The 16,338-nt window shown below is 37.5% G+C and overlaps 1 protein-coding gene across 1 annotated transcript in view; it reads right to left on the bottom strand.

Moving 5' to 3' along the window:
* AGBL4 (AGBL carboxypeptidase 4) overlaps positions 1-16,338 on the bottom strand; it is an 807,237-nt gene that overhangs the window by 331,261 nt on the left and 459,638 nt on the right. Inside the window, exon 5 of the mRNA XM_028488196.1 lies at positions 16,046-16,085. Within this exon, the coding sequence (XP_028343997.1) occupies positions 16,046-16,085 (40 nt within the window). The remainder of the gene's footprint in view (positions 1-16,045; positions 16,086-16,338) is intronic.

Here is a 16,338-nt window from a genome sequence, read left to right as displayed (position 1 = left end):
ATTACTTGTGATTGGTCTGTTCATATTTTCTATTTCTTACTGGTTCAGTCTTGGAAGGTTATACCTTTCTAAGTATTGTCCATTTCTTCCAGGTTGCCCATTTTATTGGCATAGAGTTGATTCTGCTCTGATCTTTATGATTTCTTTCCTTCTACTAACTTTGGGTTTTGTTTGTTCTTATTTCACTAGTTCCTTTAGGTGTAAGGTTAGATTGTTTATTTAAGATTTATTTTTCTTGTTTCTGGAGGTAGGCTGTATTGCTATAAACTTCCCTCTTAGAACTGCTTTTGCTGCATCCCATAGGTTTTGGATCATTGCATTTTCATTGTCATTTGTCTCTAGGTATTTTTTCTTTTGTTCTTTGATTTCTTCAGTGATCTCTTGTTTATTTAGTAATGTATTGTTTAGCCTCTATGTGTTTGTGTTTTCTACATTTTTTTCCCTGTAATTAATTTCTAATCTCAAAGCATTGTGGTCAGAAAATATACTTGATATGATTTCCAGTTTCTTACATTTACTGAGGCTTGATTTGTGACCCAAGATGTGATCTATCCTGGAGAATGTTCCGTGCTCACTTGAGAAGAAAGTGTAATCTGCTGTTTTTGGATGGAATGTCCTATGAATATCAAATAAATCTATCTGGTCTATTGTGTCATTTAAAGCTTGTGTTTCCTTAGTAATTTTCTGTTTGGATGATCTGTCCATTGGTATAAGTGAGGTGTTAAAGTCCCCCACTATTATTGTGTTACTGTCAATTTCCTCTTTTATAGCTGTTAGCAGTTGCCTTATGTATTGAGGCGCTCCTATATTGGGGGCATATATATTTATAATTGTCATCTCTTCTTCTTGGATCGATCCCTTGATCATTATTTAGTGTCCATCCTTGTCTCTTGTAACATTCTTTATTTTAAAGTCTATTTTATCTGATATGAGTACTGCTACTCCAGCTTTCTTTTGATTTCCATTTGCATGGAATATCTTTTTCCATCCCCTCATTTTCAGTCTGTATGTGTCCCTAGGTCTGAAGTGGGTCTCTTGTAGACAGCATATATATGGGTCTTGTTGTTGTATCCATTCAGTGAGCCTGTGTCTTTTGGTTGGAGCATTTAATCCATTCACGTTTAAGGTAATTATTGATATGTATGTTCCTATGACAATTTTCTTAATTGTTTCGGGTTTGTTTTTGTAGGTCCTTTTCTCCTCTTGTGTTTCCCACTTAGAGAAGGTCCTTTGGCATTTGTTGTAGAGCTGGTTTGGTGGTGCTGAATCCTCTTAGCTTTTGCTTGTCTGTGAAGCTTTTGATTTCTCCATTGAATCTGAATGAGATCCTTGCTGTGTAGAGTAATATTGGTTGTAGGTTGTTCCCTTTCATCACTTTAAATATGTCCTAACACTCCCTTCTGGCTTGTAGAGTTTCTGCTGAGAAATCAACTGTTAACTGTATTGGAGTTCCCTTGTATGTTATTTGTCATTTTTCCCTTGCTGCTTTCAATAATTTTTCTTTGTCTTTAATTTTTGCCAATCTGATTACTATGTGTCTCGGCATGTTTCTCCTTGGGTTTATCCATATGGGACTCTCTGTGCTTCCTGGACTTGGGTGGCTATTTCCTTTCCCATGTTAGGGAAGTTTTTGACTATAATCTCCTCAAATATTTTCTCAGGTCCTTTCTCTCTCTGTGTCCTTCTGGGTCCCCTATGATGCGAATGTTGTTACATTTAATGTTGTCCCAGAGGTCTCTTAGTCTGTCTTCATTTCTTTTCATTCTTTTTTTCTTTATTCTGTTCCACAGCAGTGAATTCCACCATTCTGTCTTCCAGGTCACTTATCCGTTCTTCTGCCTCAGTTATTCTGCTATTGATTCCTTCTAGTGTATTTTTCATTCCAGTTAATGTATTGTTCATCTTCATCTCTGTTTGTTTGTTCTTTAATTCTTCTAGGTCTTTGTTAAACATTTCTTGCATCTTCTCGATATTTGCCTCCATTCTTTTTCCGAGGTCCTGGATCATCTTCATTTTCATTATTCTGAATTCTTTTTCTGGAAGGTTGCCTATCTCCACTTTATTTGGTTGTTTTTCCGGGGTTTTATCTTGTTCCTTCATCTGGTACATAGCCTTCTGCCTTTTCATCTTGTCTGTCTTTCTGTGAATGTGGATTTTTTTCCGCACGCTGCAGGATTGTAGTTCTTCTTGCTTCTGCTGTCTTCCCTCTGGTGGTGCAGCTAACTGGGCATAAATTTAACTAAGGAGATGAGAGATCTTTATGCTGAAAACTTTAAGACATTGATGAAAGTAATCGAAGAAGATACGAATAAATGGAAATATATCCCATGTTCATGGATTGGAAGAATTAATATTTTTCAAATGTCCATAGTATCCAAAGCCACCTACAGATTCAATGCAATCCCTATCAAAATTCCAATTTGTATTTTTTATAGGAAAAACGGTCCTAAAATTTGTAGGAACCAAAAAAGCAATCTTGAGAAAGAAGAAAGCTGGAGGCATCACACTTCCTGATGTCAAAATCTACTACAGAGCTATAGTAATCAAAATAGTATGGTACTAGCATAAAATACTTCAATCTCCATAGTCACTATTAGTCACACATAGACCAATGGAAGAGAATCAAGAGCTCAGAAATAAACCCATGCATATAGAGTCAACTAATATTTGACAAGGGATCCAGGAATACACAATGTAGAAAAGATAGTCTAATCAATAAATGGTGTTGGTAAAAGTGGATATTCATATGCATTTGTAAAAGAGTGAAATTGAACTCCTATCTTACATTACTCACAAAAATTAACTTGAAATGGATTAAGGACTTAAATGTAAGATCTGAAACTGTAGAAGTCCCAGAAGAAAACATAGGGGAAAATCTCTTTGACATTGGTCTTGGCAATGATCTTTTTGATTATGACACCAAAAGCACAAGCAACAAAACAAAGATAAACAAATGAGACTGTGTCAAATTACAAAGTTTCTGCACAGCAAAAGGAATGATCAACAAAATGAAAGGACAACCTATGGAATGGTAGAAAATATTTGCAAACCATATATCTGATAAAGGGTTAATATTCAAAATATATAAGAAAGGACTCATACAACTTAATAGCAAAAACAAACAACAACAAAAACCAAACAAACAAAACAACAAAAAAAAGTGAGTTAAAATGGGCAGAGGACCTGAACAGCCATTTTTCCAAAAAGACACACATATGGCCAAGGTACAGGAAAAGTTGTTCAACATCACTTATCATCAGGGAAATGTAAATCAAAACCACAGTGATGGGGGCTTCCCTGGTGGCGCAGTGGTTGAGAGTCCACCTGCCAATGCGGGGGATGCGGGTTTGTGCCCCGGTCCAGGAGGATCCCATGTGCCGCAGAGTGGCTGGGACCGTGAGCCATGGCCGCTGAGCCTGCACGTCTGGAGCCTGTGCTCCACAGCGGGAGAGGCCGCAGTGGTGAGAGGCCCGCGTACCGCAAAAAAAAAAAAAAAAAAAAAAAAACCCACAGTGAGGTATCACCTTACATTTGTTAGAATAATAGGTATCACCTATTATCAAAAAGAGATTATAAGTGCTGGCAAGGATTTGTGTACTGTTGGTGGAAATGTAAATTGGTACAGTCACTCTGAAAAACAGTATAGAAGTTCCTCAAAACTTTAAAAGCAGAACTACCATATGGTCCAGCAATCCCACTTCTGGTTATATATCTAAAGGAAATGAAATCACTGTCTCAAAAATCTATCTGCATCCACATGTTCATTGTAGCATTATTTACAATAGCCAAAATGTGGAAACAATCTAAGTGTTCAAAATGCAATATACATATATTTCAGCCATAAAAGTGTGAAATCCTGCCATTTCTGACAACACAGATGAGACTTCATGGCATTACACTCAGTGAAATAAGTCAGACAGAGAAAGACAAATACTGTAGGATTTCATATGTGGGATCTAAAACACCAAACTCATAGAAACAGGGAGTAGATTAGTGGTTGTTAGGGGCTAGAGGGTGGAGGATATAGGTGATGGTGATCAAAGGGTTCACACTTCCAGTTATAAGATGAATAAGTTCTGGACATCTAATGTACAACATGGTGACTATAGTTAACAATACCATACTGCACACTTGACAGTTGCTAGGAGAGTAGATCTTAAAAGTTCTCACCACACACTGGAAGATAATTGGTGCAGCCACTATGGAGAACAGTATGGAGGTTCCTTAAGAAACTAAAAATGGAACTACCACTTGATCCCGTAATCCCACTCCTGGGCATATACCCAGAGAAATACATGGTCCGAAAGGATACATGCATCCCAATGTTCATTTCAGCGCTGTTTACAATAGCCAAGACATGGAAGCAACCTAAATGTCCATTGACAGAAGAACGGATAAAGAAGATGTGGTACATATATACAATGGAATATTACTCAGCCATTAAAAATAATGAAATAATACCATTTGCAGCAACATGGATGGACCGAGAGATTGTCACACTGAGTGAAGGAAGTCATACAGAGAAAGAGAAATATCGTATGATATCGCTTACATGTGAAATCTAAAAAAAATGATACAAATGAACTTATTTACAAAACAGAAACAGACTCAAAGACTCAGAGAATGAATTTATGGCTACCTGGGGGAAGTGTGGGGACGGGAGGGATAGTTAGGGAGTTTGGGATTGACAGGTACACACTGCTATATTAATTTTTATTTTATTTTATTTTATTTTTTGTGGTATGCGGGCCTCTCACTGTTGTGGCCTCTCCTGTTGCGGAGCACAGGCTCCAGACACACAGGCTCAGTGGCCATGGCTCACGGGCCCAGCCACTCCGCAACATGTGGGATCTTCCCGGACCAGGGCACGAACCCGTGTCTCCTGCATCGGCAGGTGGATTCTCAACCACTGCACCACCAGGGAAGCCCCACACTGCTATATTTAAAATGGATAACCAGGGACTTCCTCAGTGGTCCAGTGGTTAAGAGTCCACCTTCCAATACAGTGGGTGTGGGTTCGATCCCTTGTCGGGGAACTAAGATCCCACGTGCCGCGCACGGTGCGGACAAAAATTTAAAACACAAATAAATAAATAAAAATACAGTAAACAGCAGTAAAATATTTTTAAAAATTAAAATGGATAACCAACAAGAACCTACTGTATAGCACAGGGAACTCTGATCAATATTCTGTAACAACCTAAAAGAATTTGAAAAAGAATAGATACATGTATATGTAAAAATAAATAAATAAATACAATTTAAAAAATGTTCTCGCCCCCCACCCCGCCACATACAGGTTAGAAAAAGAGAGAGAGAATGAGAGAAAAGAGAGAAATAACAATTATCCTTGGTATCAAAATGTTTTGGTAATTTCTCCAAAACTTCTTTGAAAATGTAAAATAATAATAATAAATAAATAAAAATAATGGTTACTTCTTTGGGAAGGACTTTAAAGTACAGTGCTCCCATGGACACCTAATAAAATGACTAATGAGAGAAAATCAGTACTCCCCTTCCCTGCCATCCCCATGAAAGAAATGACAACTCATATGTATAAATTACTAATCTCTTATTCTATCTCCTGGCTAGACTGGGGTGATTGTAATTGCACTGCTTCAGGCCAGGGTGTATCACACTTGCCTACATACATTTTAGCAGTGCAGAGACAGCCTAACACTGTTGTAGACCTTTAGCCTGTGGGTTTAGTGCTCTAGTCCCTGAACCAATGAGAACCAAAAGAACAAATGTCCTCCCAGCTAAGGCCAGATAAGCTTTCCTCTTTCTCGCAAACCCCATTATAAAGGTCTAGTTTGATCAATAAAGCTGTTCTGGCCTCTAGTGTGTATAGCATTTTCATGCTAATATTAATAATATGCTAGGGGCTTTACTGCCATGATTACCTCACTTAATCTTCATTTCATTCCTGTAAAGTAGGTGTAACCATCCATTTTTAATGAAAAACTAAGCCACAAAGTAGTTAAATAATTTTCTTAAGAGCTTGGAGCCAAGAAGTGGGAGAATCAAGATTGGAACCCAGGTCTACCTGGTTCCACACTTTGACTACTGTTGAAAGTTGACTCCCAGGTAAGGCTGGCATTCTGCTCCGTATCCGTTAAGCCTAGTTCCTGTTCTCTGGCTGCAAGTGGGAATGTAAACTGATACAACCTTTCTGGAAAATGAGTTGGCAGTAAGACTTAATAATTCCTTAAACATATTAATGCTCTTTGGCCCAGCAATTCTACTTTTAAAATAGCCAGATAAAAAACTTATGCAAAAGAAGTAAAAGCTTTTCTCACAAATAATTTTATGGTAGAGTCATTTATAAGAGAAAAACATCTGGAAATAACACAAATGCACAACAATAAGACATGTATTTTTGTAAACCAGGCTACATTTAAAAGATGGAAGAGAGTAGAGCTTTTAAGAATAAGTGTGCCTTTAAAATGCTCATAAAATGCTCATGGATCTAGCAATCCCATCCCTAGTAATTTATCTTAAGACAATAACCTAAAATGTAGACACAGCTATATACACAAAGGTTGATAAATTATTCATAAAATGGAAAAACTAAAATCAATTTAAATATCCAACATCATTGGCATGGGAAAATATTTCTGTTGTAATATTAAGTGAAAAGTCAGGATAAAATTTTATATTCTATATGATCTCAACTATGTAAAACAAAATTATACATGCATAGGAAAAAAAGGCAAAGAAGTAAATGTATTAAAATATTAAACAGTGATTGCCTTTGGGAGATAACTGATATTTCATCTTTTTAACTTATCTGTGTTTTTCAAAATTTGTACTATGGGCATGTACAATTTTTTAATAGAGAAAGTTATTATAAAAAGATGGTAAATATGCAAACTACATAGCAACATGAAGATTGTTTATGAAATAATGTTAAGTGAAAAAAGATGTACATAAAAACTTACTGTGATTGCAATTATGTAAATATGTTTCTGCATATAGACAAGAACTGAAAGGGAAAAATGTATAAATAGAATTAGGTTTTTTATTGTGCTAAGGCTGTGGGACTAGGAGTAATTTGTTTATCTCCTTTAAAGAGCTCTTTAAAGTTGTTTTAATGATGTGCATGCATTTTTTGAACCATCCTCTCTGTGTGTATTCACTGTGCTGCTAACTTTCTGGCCGTGAGGTCGGGAGTACCCTGGCTTGGCTTCACATCTTGTCCTGGCCCCTCTGGACTGGCTCCATAGGCTTTGCTGGCTCTAAAAATGGCGATGAAGCAGGAATAATGGCTAGTTTGGCCTCTCTTGTTCCTTTAGTCTTCAGAGGGGCTACACGTACATCATGGGGGACTTTAACTGGAGACAAAGCCCAAAGGTGTCAGGTAATGGTCAGCAGGTTCAGTCACCATTTAACATAGGTATTGTTTTAACAAGGTTAACAGGGGATAAATTTTTTTGTGTGGATATTTGCCATCAGGAACAAATCTAGCTGTGATTTTTTTCTGGAAGTTTCTGTGATATTTTAAGGAAATCAATTGTCTCTTCAGAATGCAGCCTAGTTAGTGGAAAAGCCCCATGACTATGATGTCCCCAACATTTCATGCTTTCCTTATCACCAGCAAAGTAGGTCAGCTTTAATTCTGTCTGAGAAAGAAGACTCTGTGGGCCAATATCACACATGAAGTAATATTTATATGTAGCAGTAGAAAAGGTAAAGGATTTAGGATCAGACAGATCTGTATTTGAATCCTGACTCCATCACTCACTTATTAACTGTATTTATGTGGGCAATTCTAATCGAGCAGCACCTTCCTTTCTCATCTGCAAGTCAGGAAAGATGATGCCTGCCTTATGGGACAGTGGGGAGAATTATATGAAAAATACATGTAGAGGGCCTAACACAGTTCTGGCACTGGGTGCCAACATTTAGATACTTCCTAAATGCTGTCCTTTTAGTCTGTACCATCAAAAAGTTAATGACCATTTGACAAGGGTGCCAAGATAAATCAACAGGGGAAAGAACAGGTTTTTTTTAAACAAATGGTGCTAGCAAAACTGGACAATCACATGCAAAAGAGACCAATTGGAGTCTTATATCATATAAAAATTAACTCATAGGAGTATATCTTTGTGACATTAAGCAATGTTTTCTTGGATATGATACCAAAAGTATAAGCAACAAAAGCAACAAAATAGATAAATTGAACTTTCATCAAAATAAAAAATTTTTTGGGTTTAAAGGACATCAAGCAAGTGAAAAGACAACCCACAGAACAGGAAAACATATTTGCAAATCATGTATCTGTACTCAGAGTATACATTTAAAAACTCTTACCACTCAACAGTAAAAAGACAAAATATAACCTAATTTAAATGAGTAAGGGAAAATAACTTGACTAAACATTTCTCCAAAGAAGATATACAAATGGCCAACAAGCACGTGAAAATATGTTCAACATCATAAGTCTTTAGGAAAATGCAAACCAAAACTACTGTGAGATACCACTTTACACCCACTAGGATGACTATAATCAAAAGATCGATAATAAGAGAGGATGCAGAGAAATTAGAAACATCTTACATCGCTGATGAGAATGCAAAATGGCACAGCTACTTTAGAAAACAGTTTGGCAGTTTCTCAAAATGTTTACCTTAACATTTACCAAATGATCCAGCCATTCCATTCCTAAGTATATGTCCAAGAGAATGAAAAACATAGTTTTTACTTGCTCACAAATGTCTATGGCAGCATTATTTACAGTAGCCAAAAATGTAAACAACTGGAATGTTCATCACTAGATGAATGGGTAAGCAAGTTGTGATATATCCATACAATGGAATATTATTTGGCAATAAAAAGGAATGAAGTACTGATACATGCTACAATATGGATGAACCTTGAAAACATTATGCTAAGTGAAAAAAATCCAGTCACAAAAGGCCACATACTGTACAATTCCATCGATATGAGATGTCTAGAGTAGGCAAATCCATAGAGATAGAAAGTAAATTAGTGGTTGCCAGGACCTAGGGGAAGGCAAAAATGGGGGGTGACTGCGAATGGGTACAGTTCCTTTTGGGAGTAATAATAATGTTCTGGAATTAGTGGTTATGATTGTACAATTCTGTGAATGTACTGAAAACCACTAAATGATGTACTTTAAAGGATGAATTTTACTGAATATGAATTCTATCTCAATAAAGGTGTTATTTTTCTTTTTTTAAAGCTATGACCAGCACTTTTAACTTGATGGTGGGAACATAAAATCTTTCTAGAAGTGTGAAAAGGTATACTCATCATTGCCAAATATTCTAGCTCTTCTCAATGCAGTGCCCTTCCCTGTAGGGAGATTCTGCATCTCTACCTTGTTGAATTAGAAGTGGTCATATGACTTGCTTTGATATAGGAAATCTGGGCAAAAGTGACCCCTTCTAAAAATTTTTAAGAGAAGGTACATGGCTCACCATCTCTCCCTTTTCCCTCTGCCATGACTACCCATATGGCAGGTGCTGTCAGCACTTTTCACTTTTCTGCAACCTCACATATTCTCCTGGCACTTATTATTTCTGCACATATTGAATACTTTCCAATTGCCAACATCTGCAAACCTCTCCTGAGGGCTTTCTTGGGCCACTGGAATTGCTATGTCCATACACTGAGCAGATTGGAAGCGTCAGGGAATTAACACCCCCACCCTCACTCCCATTCCTTTGCCCCTAAGGGATAACTCTGAGGCTTATTTTCCACACTGACTTCCAGGGTTTCCCTGTAGGATTAAATTCCACTTGCCGTCAGTGGTAGCTTGCTTGATAACGAAACTTTCTTAGCTTTCTTCATTTTCTTGTATCACTTCCCCACCTCCTGCCAAGGTCTCTGGGATCACCTCCCAAATAAACTACTTGCATTAAAATCTTTGTCTCAAGTTCTGCTTCTTAGGGAACCTAAACTAAGACATAGAGCAATGTTCCAAATAAAGGATGCTTGGTCAGCCTGGGTGCCAGAGTAAAGATGAAGTAGAGCAGAACCGACTCCAATCCATGAGAGACATGTACCAAAAGTAAAAAATAAACCTTTATTTTTTAAGTCTCTGTAATCTTGATGTCATTATTACTTTGGTTTAACTTAGTCTGTCATGATTAGTGAACTATGTATAACTTTTCTTAGTAATTCTCATTCTAGGAATTTTTCCTAAAGAAATAATTAAAGATGCACACAAAAATCTTTATACCAGAATGTTCACTGTGGTATTATTTATAATTAAATCATCAGGGACAATTTAATATACAATAATAGATAAATTTAATATAGAATGCTTTCAGCTATATAGAAGTCCCTCTGAGAATATTTAATAATATTGAAAAAATGTTCACCTTATCTTCCTATATAGTTTATATAGGATCATTATAATTTTATTTTTAAAATTACATATATATTTGTATATACACGTGCAAAAAGTAACTCTCTCTTTTTAAAAAATATTTATTTATTTATTATTTATTTTGGCTGCGCTGGGTCTCAGTCGCAGCATGAGGGTTCTTCATTGCAGTATGCGGGATCTTTAGTTGTGGCATGCAGACTTCTTAGTTGTGGCATGCGGATTCTTAGCCACGGCATGCAGACTCTTAGTTGAGGGATGCACGCGGGATCTAGTTCCCCAACCAGGGATCAAACCTGGGCCCCCTGCATTGTGAGCGCGGAGTCTTACCCACTGGACCACCAAGGAAGTCCCCAAAAATAACAGTCTCTTTCATCAATCTTGTGATAAAAGTCTCACTTGGATAGGAGAAAAATATTTCCTCATACTGCCTCCCTTCTGTTGAAGAGGTTATAGGAGAATAAACTTTCCAAAAAGTAAGAAAAAAACTATAGCTGGACTTCTGGGCCAAATGACTAAATAAGTTCATGCTTCAATAAGCCCATTCATTCCCATCAAATAGTAATATTGAATAATATATGAAAAAAGAAATGAAAATATATAGTTGGGCTCCACTGCAAGAGACATATCTCCATGAAGCTGAAAAGTACAGAAATGCAAAAGGATACATGCTCCTGAGGCTACTTGCTTGTTGAGATCTGGATATAGCAGCAGGCAGTAGCAGCTGAAAGTTGGACTCCTATGAGCTTCCTAAAAGTGCTCTATAGGAGATGAGGATCAGAGACAAGGTCTTCTGCTTAGAACAAGGATCTAGGATGGGGCTTCCCTGTTATGAAAGAAGTCTAGAAAAAAAAAGACTGCTGCAGAACTTTCTGGGAGAGAGCTGCTGTGTGCTGTAGGCCTAGAGAGGCAAGGAATATAGACAAAGGAAACAAAAGCAATGTTATACTATCCTGCTGACTTTTTGTCACTGGTTCTCCATATCCCCAATATTTACCAGGGCCTATACTGAAAATATGGGTAGAGTCAACTGTAAAATCCACCATACAGGGATATGTGAGCATAGTGGGAGTTTGCAGGGGGGTGGGGAGGGGTGGTGGTGGTGGTCAGGGCTGGGGAGAGAGAGTAACAGAAAACTTCCTTCTCAAAGTGATATTACAAAGTAAAATTTCGAAACACATGAAGAAATTAAATGCTAAAAATGATACTAAACAAAATCAACAGTTATAACTTGAATTCACTCCAGATGAAACTTACTTTATAGAACAAAGATTTTAAAATAAGCATATTGAAGATGTTCGAAGAAACAAATGAAAATGTTAAAACAGAATAAGAAATTATGAAACAGAACAGGAAGAAATAAAACAAGAGCAGGTAGATATGAACAAAATTAGAAATCTTGGAAATTAAAAATAATCACTGAAATATTGAAAAAGACAGGAAAATAATCCAGACTAGATATGGTCAAAAAGTGAATTTATGAATTCAAGTTACTTGTGGGGAACTCAGAATCAGTGCAGTAAAATAAAATGCTAAAAATCATGAAAAATTAGTAAAGAATCATGGAGGGCCACTTGAGAGAATCCAACATTCTTCTAATAGAAATTATTGAAGAAGAGAATTAAGGGAATGAAGAAAAAGCAATCTTTGAAGGGATAATTTGCCAGTAATTTCTCAGAATTAAAGAAAGACATAGATTCTCAGGTAGAAAGACTACTCAGAGTACCAAGCAGGGTAAACAGAAATAAATTCACATCGAGACACATAAAAATGAAAAAGCAGAGCATGAAGATCAAAAGAAAAATCTTTAAACCTACCCAAGAAAAGATAAGTTACCATAAACAAATAATGGCAGACTTCTTATTAGCAACTGTGGATATCAGAAAAAAATGAAAAAAAAAAAAGTTCAAAGAATGAAGGGAAGTCCTCCTCAAGCTAGAATTTATACCTAGCCAAACTATCATCCCAAAGATAAGTCAAAATAAGAACATATATAGATTAAGATCGTTTCTCATGGACTCTCACTAAAACAGCTATTAAGGGATCTACTTTAATAAGGTAACAGGAAAATCTTGAGACGCAATAAACAGGAGAACACAAAAATTTATAAGCTGTGTAGGAAAAGTCAATTGGCTCTTCATCATCATCATCATCATCATCATCATCATCATGTGTAATTGCTAATAAGTGGAAGAAAGAATGAACTAGTTGTTGAATGATACTGAGATAATGGGTTATCCATATGTAAACAACAAATTAAATCCCCAGCTCATATCATACACAATGATCAGTCCTAAATGAGATAAATACCCAAATGTGATATAAAACTTGACAATTTTTAGAATACAGGAGAATATGATATTCAGGTAGGGAAGGATTTCTTAAATAAGTCATAAAAGCAAAGCTCATAAAGCAATATTCATACATTCAACTACACCAAAAAAAAAAAAAACCTTCCATAAATCAAAATATATCATAAATCAAAAAACACAAGCCATCATCTGGGGTAAGATATTTGCAATTCATGTTAAGTGACAAAGAAAGTATCAACATGCAGAATAACAAAGAATTAAAAATCAATAAAAAGAAACAACCCAAGAGAAAATTGACAAATGATATGAAAAGTCAGTTCACAGAAGAAAGTAAAGTGGTCAATAAACATATGAAAAGATATTAAACCCCACCAGTAATCAGGGAAACACATATTATGAAAACAATGGGATAACATTTTACATTTATCATGATGACTGGTAAAAATTTATGTCTGATGATTCCAAGTGTGGAGGATTCAGAGAAATGGGAACTATTATACTTTGCTGTTCTTATACTTTGAAGAATAAATTTGTTCAACTACTTTAGAAAACAACTGGCCATTACACAGTAAATTTGAAGATGCATGCAATCAGTAATTCCTCTCCTAGTTATATGCTCTAGATAAATTCTCATACTTATGCACAAAATGCTCCAAGCAGTATTATTTAAAATTGAAAAAAAACTGGAAATAACCTAAATTACGATCAATAAAATGGAAAAAGAAATTGTGATGTAATCATAAGTGGAATACTATATTGAAGTTAAAACGATTGAACCAGAGCTACATGTATTCACATGAATGAATCTCTACAGTATAATAAGTAAGGGAAAAGTTCAGTATGACGTTTATAGTGTGATATCACTTATAGGAATTTGTAAAACAATACCAGTTATACCAGTCATATTTTTGGATATATATAGAAAATCATTGAATTTATTACAGTGGTTACCTATAGAGTGAAGGGAGAGAGAGGCAATCAGCTAGGAGTACAGAAAAGTCTCAACTAGATCTATAATTTTTTTAATAGGGGACTCTGTAGCATATATGGCACAATGTTGATATGATAAAGCCAAGCTGTTTGGTGGTGAGGGGGGCAATAAATGACTCTTCATTTTATCTCTACTCTTTTCTGTGAATTAAAAATTTTTCACGATGAACAAAATAAGAGTTTAAGAAGATAACACAGATTTTTAAAGCTTCCAAATTCCCAGCCAGCATTTCTGAAGGCTCCTAGCTGATGAGGAGTGGCAGCATCAGACAGCAGTTCTGTGTTGAGGATGGTCTGGTGACGAGTGCAAACAAGCTAGTACCTCCCACTGGCATCCCCAGAGAAGTAGCATGCCCCTTGCTAGCCGTAGCAGCTTCTGGTGAGGTGGGGAATGGAGATGACTTTGAAAGTGAGAGACAGTTAGTAACAGTAGAGGCAAGTGATTTTGACATGGACTTGAGTTGTTCAGGTAATACATAGCCTAATGGTCTTTCCTAACCTTTCCAAGTCATGACACACATGATAATATTTGGTACACTGGAGTAGAGGCTACCACCTTGGAGGCTCAGCTTTCCTGGGACCTACCTGTACCCCTGAGAGATGAGTGGATCAATATATCACAAGTGTATATCTTACAATATCACACAAATGTAGCCTACTTGCAGTACTGTATACTCGTGTGACGCAACATGACTTTTGAGAAGCTTTGACCCAGAAAATAGTCTTTTCTCATCTAAAAGTAGGGAGAATTTAAACCATTCCAAACTCTGGCAGTGCTTAACAGTTTGCCCAAAAAGAGTGCACTGAGAGTCACAACTATTCTGCTTGAATTTGTGCAGTAGCAATTAGGAACGGAAAGAGCTGGTGCAAAAGAAACGCAGTTAACAGAGTCTAAAAGTCTCCTTCTAAAGCAACTGAAGACAGATCAAGAAACCTCTCCAATTCATATGTCAGCATCATATCAGGGTGTGACCAGATGAGACTGGGATGTGAAAGCAGGCAATCTGGGCCAGCATTTGTGGAGCAGAACAGAAAACAATCATGAAGGAAAGCAACTAACCGGACGGGACAAAGATAATCACTTAACAACACCTTAGTGGGAAGGGATTGGTAGGTCACACAACTGAGCCATTCTAATTATATTAGCCCATGATTTGGAATTTCTATATATGTTAATTATATACTTGTTAAACACAGTTCATTCTATGGGTTAGATTGAACATTTTCAAACCAGTTCATCTTTGTTCTTCTGAAGTCCCAAGTTCAAAGAGATCTATCAGGTGGAAATGTAGTAAGGCCACCTGAACTGGGTGGATCCAAATTACATTTGCAGTCATTGTCTTGTATCTCAGTTACATAGACAGATAACCGGCCTTTGTGCTAAGATAGTGCTTGCAGAGGACAATTTCTCAATCTCCTTGTGAGCCAATTGGCCCTGGACACAGCAACAGGCTGGGTGGTAGGCAGGATGACATGGCACAGCTATATTGGTTACTAAAATACTGAAATACCTCCATATTTATTGGTAGTTAGCCACTCCTAGAGCTCCCCAACCCTGCCTTGTGACAACTCCCCCACACCAGTCCCTTCCTCAGGATGCCATCTCCCCACAGTCCGGTAAACAAAGTGTTAATGCCCAGCACAGTAGAGGGCCACCGGGGCCATTAAATATTTAGAACATCACCAATGAACGAAGATGGACCACCATACCCACTCTTGAATGCTCACTGCTGGCACCATCATCTCCTTGGATTCCAAGGAGAACAGCATCTCTTGTTGGCCAGTTTTGCCTCAAGTTCCCAAATTGAAATAAAATACCTTCTGGTAAAACTAAACTGCTCAACTTTTCTCTGGGCTATATGCCAGACCGAGGGGAAGGAAAGGAGCTTTAAATCCCAGGGCCATAGCTTTGTTGTGGGACTTGTCCTTCCTAAAGGTGAGTGACAAGAGTCACAGGAGACCAAACCTGGTCACTTCCCCAGACTGGCCTTTCCTCATTAACTGTCCTCCCTTCATTCCATGCCATCTACCAGGCAGTTTCCCCATTCCCCATGATTTTAAAACTTATTTCTCAGGAGACCACGGCACTTCCTTGACCCTTGGATCCACTGAGTGATCTGGGGAGAACCTGGCCCTGGAATATGCAGCAACATCATAGTATCAACCCTGCCATCTGCAGAGTCAAGACAAGGCAGCACAGAGCTGGGGAAGAGAAAAGAAACTGCCTGTGGGGTAGAGGATGGGGGAGAAGGATCATTCATGACACAAGAATTCTGCTGTTCATTCAGGAAGCCAAAGGAGGAGGGCAGGAATTGCATTTGGATAGACAACCAGGCATCACTCCGGGAAAGAAGGGAAAAGCCCAAGCAGAATGGCCACACCTACTCACCAGGGCTGGTTATCGTCAGGAGGTCTAGGTGCCGCTGTTGCTGCAAAAGAAAACACATTGTGAGAGCACTGATTCAAGCCAGAGCCAAACTTGTTGCTTAGCAGGTCAGGGTGAACGTGCAAAGGGGATGTTCAGACACGCAGAGCAAGCTGTATTGTGGAGGACGTGGTCTCACAGTTCTGCAGGGAGGCCTTGCACCCTAGAGACAAGGGGGAATGGACAGCTTTTCTGGTCAGAGCTGAAAGGGCCTTAGAGACCTTCCAGTCAAACCTAGCTTATACTTAGGGAAAATG

The sequence above is a fragment of the Physeter macrocephalus genome, chromosome 4 (assembly GCF_002837175.3).
Source record: "Physeter macrocephalus isolate SW-GA chromosome 4, ASM283717v5, whole genome shotgun sequence".
NCBI classification, from domain to species: domain Eukaryota; kingdom Metazoa; phylum Chordata; class Mammalia; order Artiodactyla; family Physeteridae; genus Physeter; species Physeter macrocephalus.
Note: the sequence above shows the minus strand (reverse complement) of the source record. Positions and strands in the feature narration are given on the sequence as shown.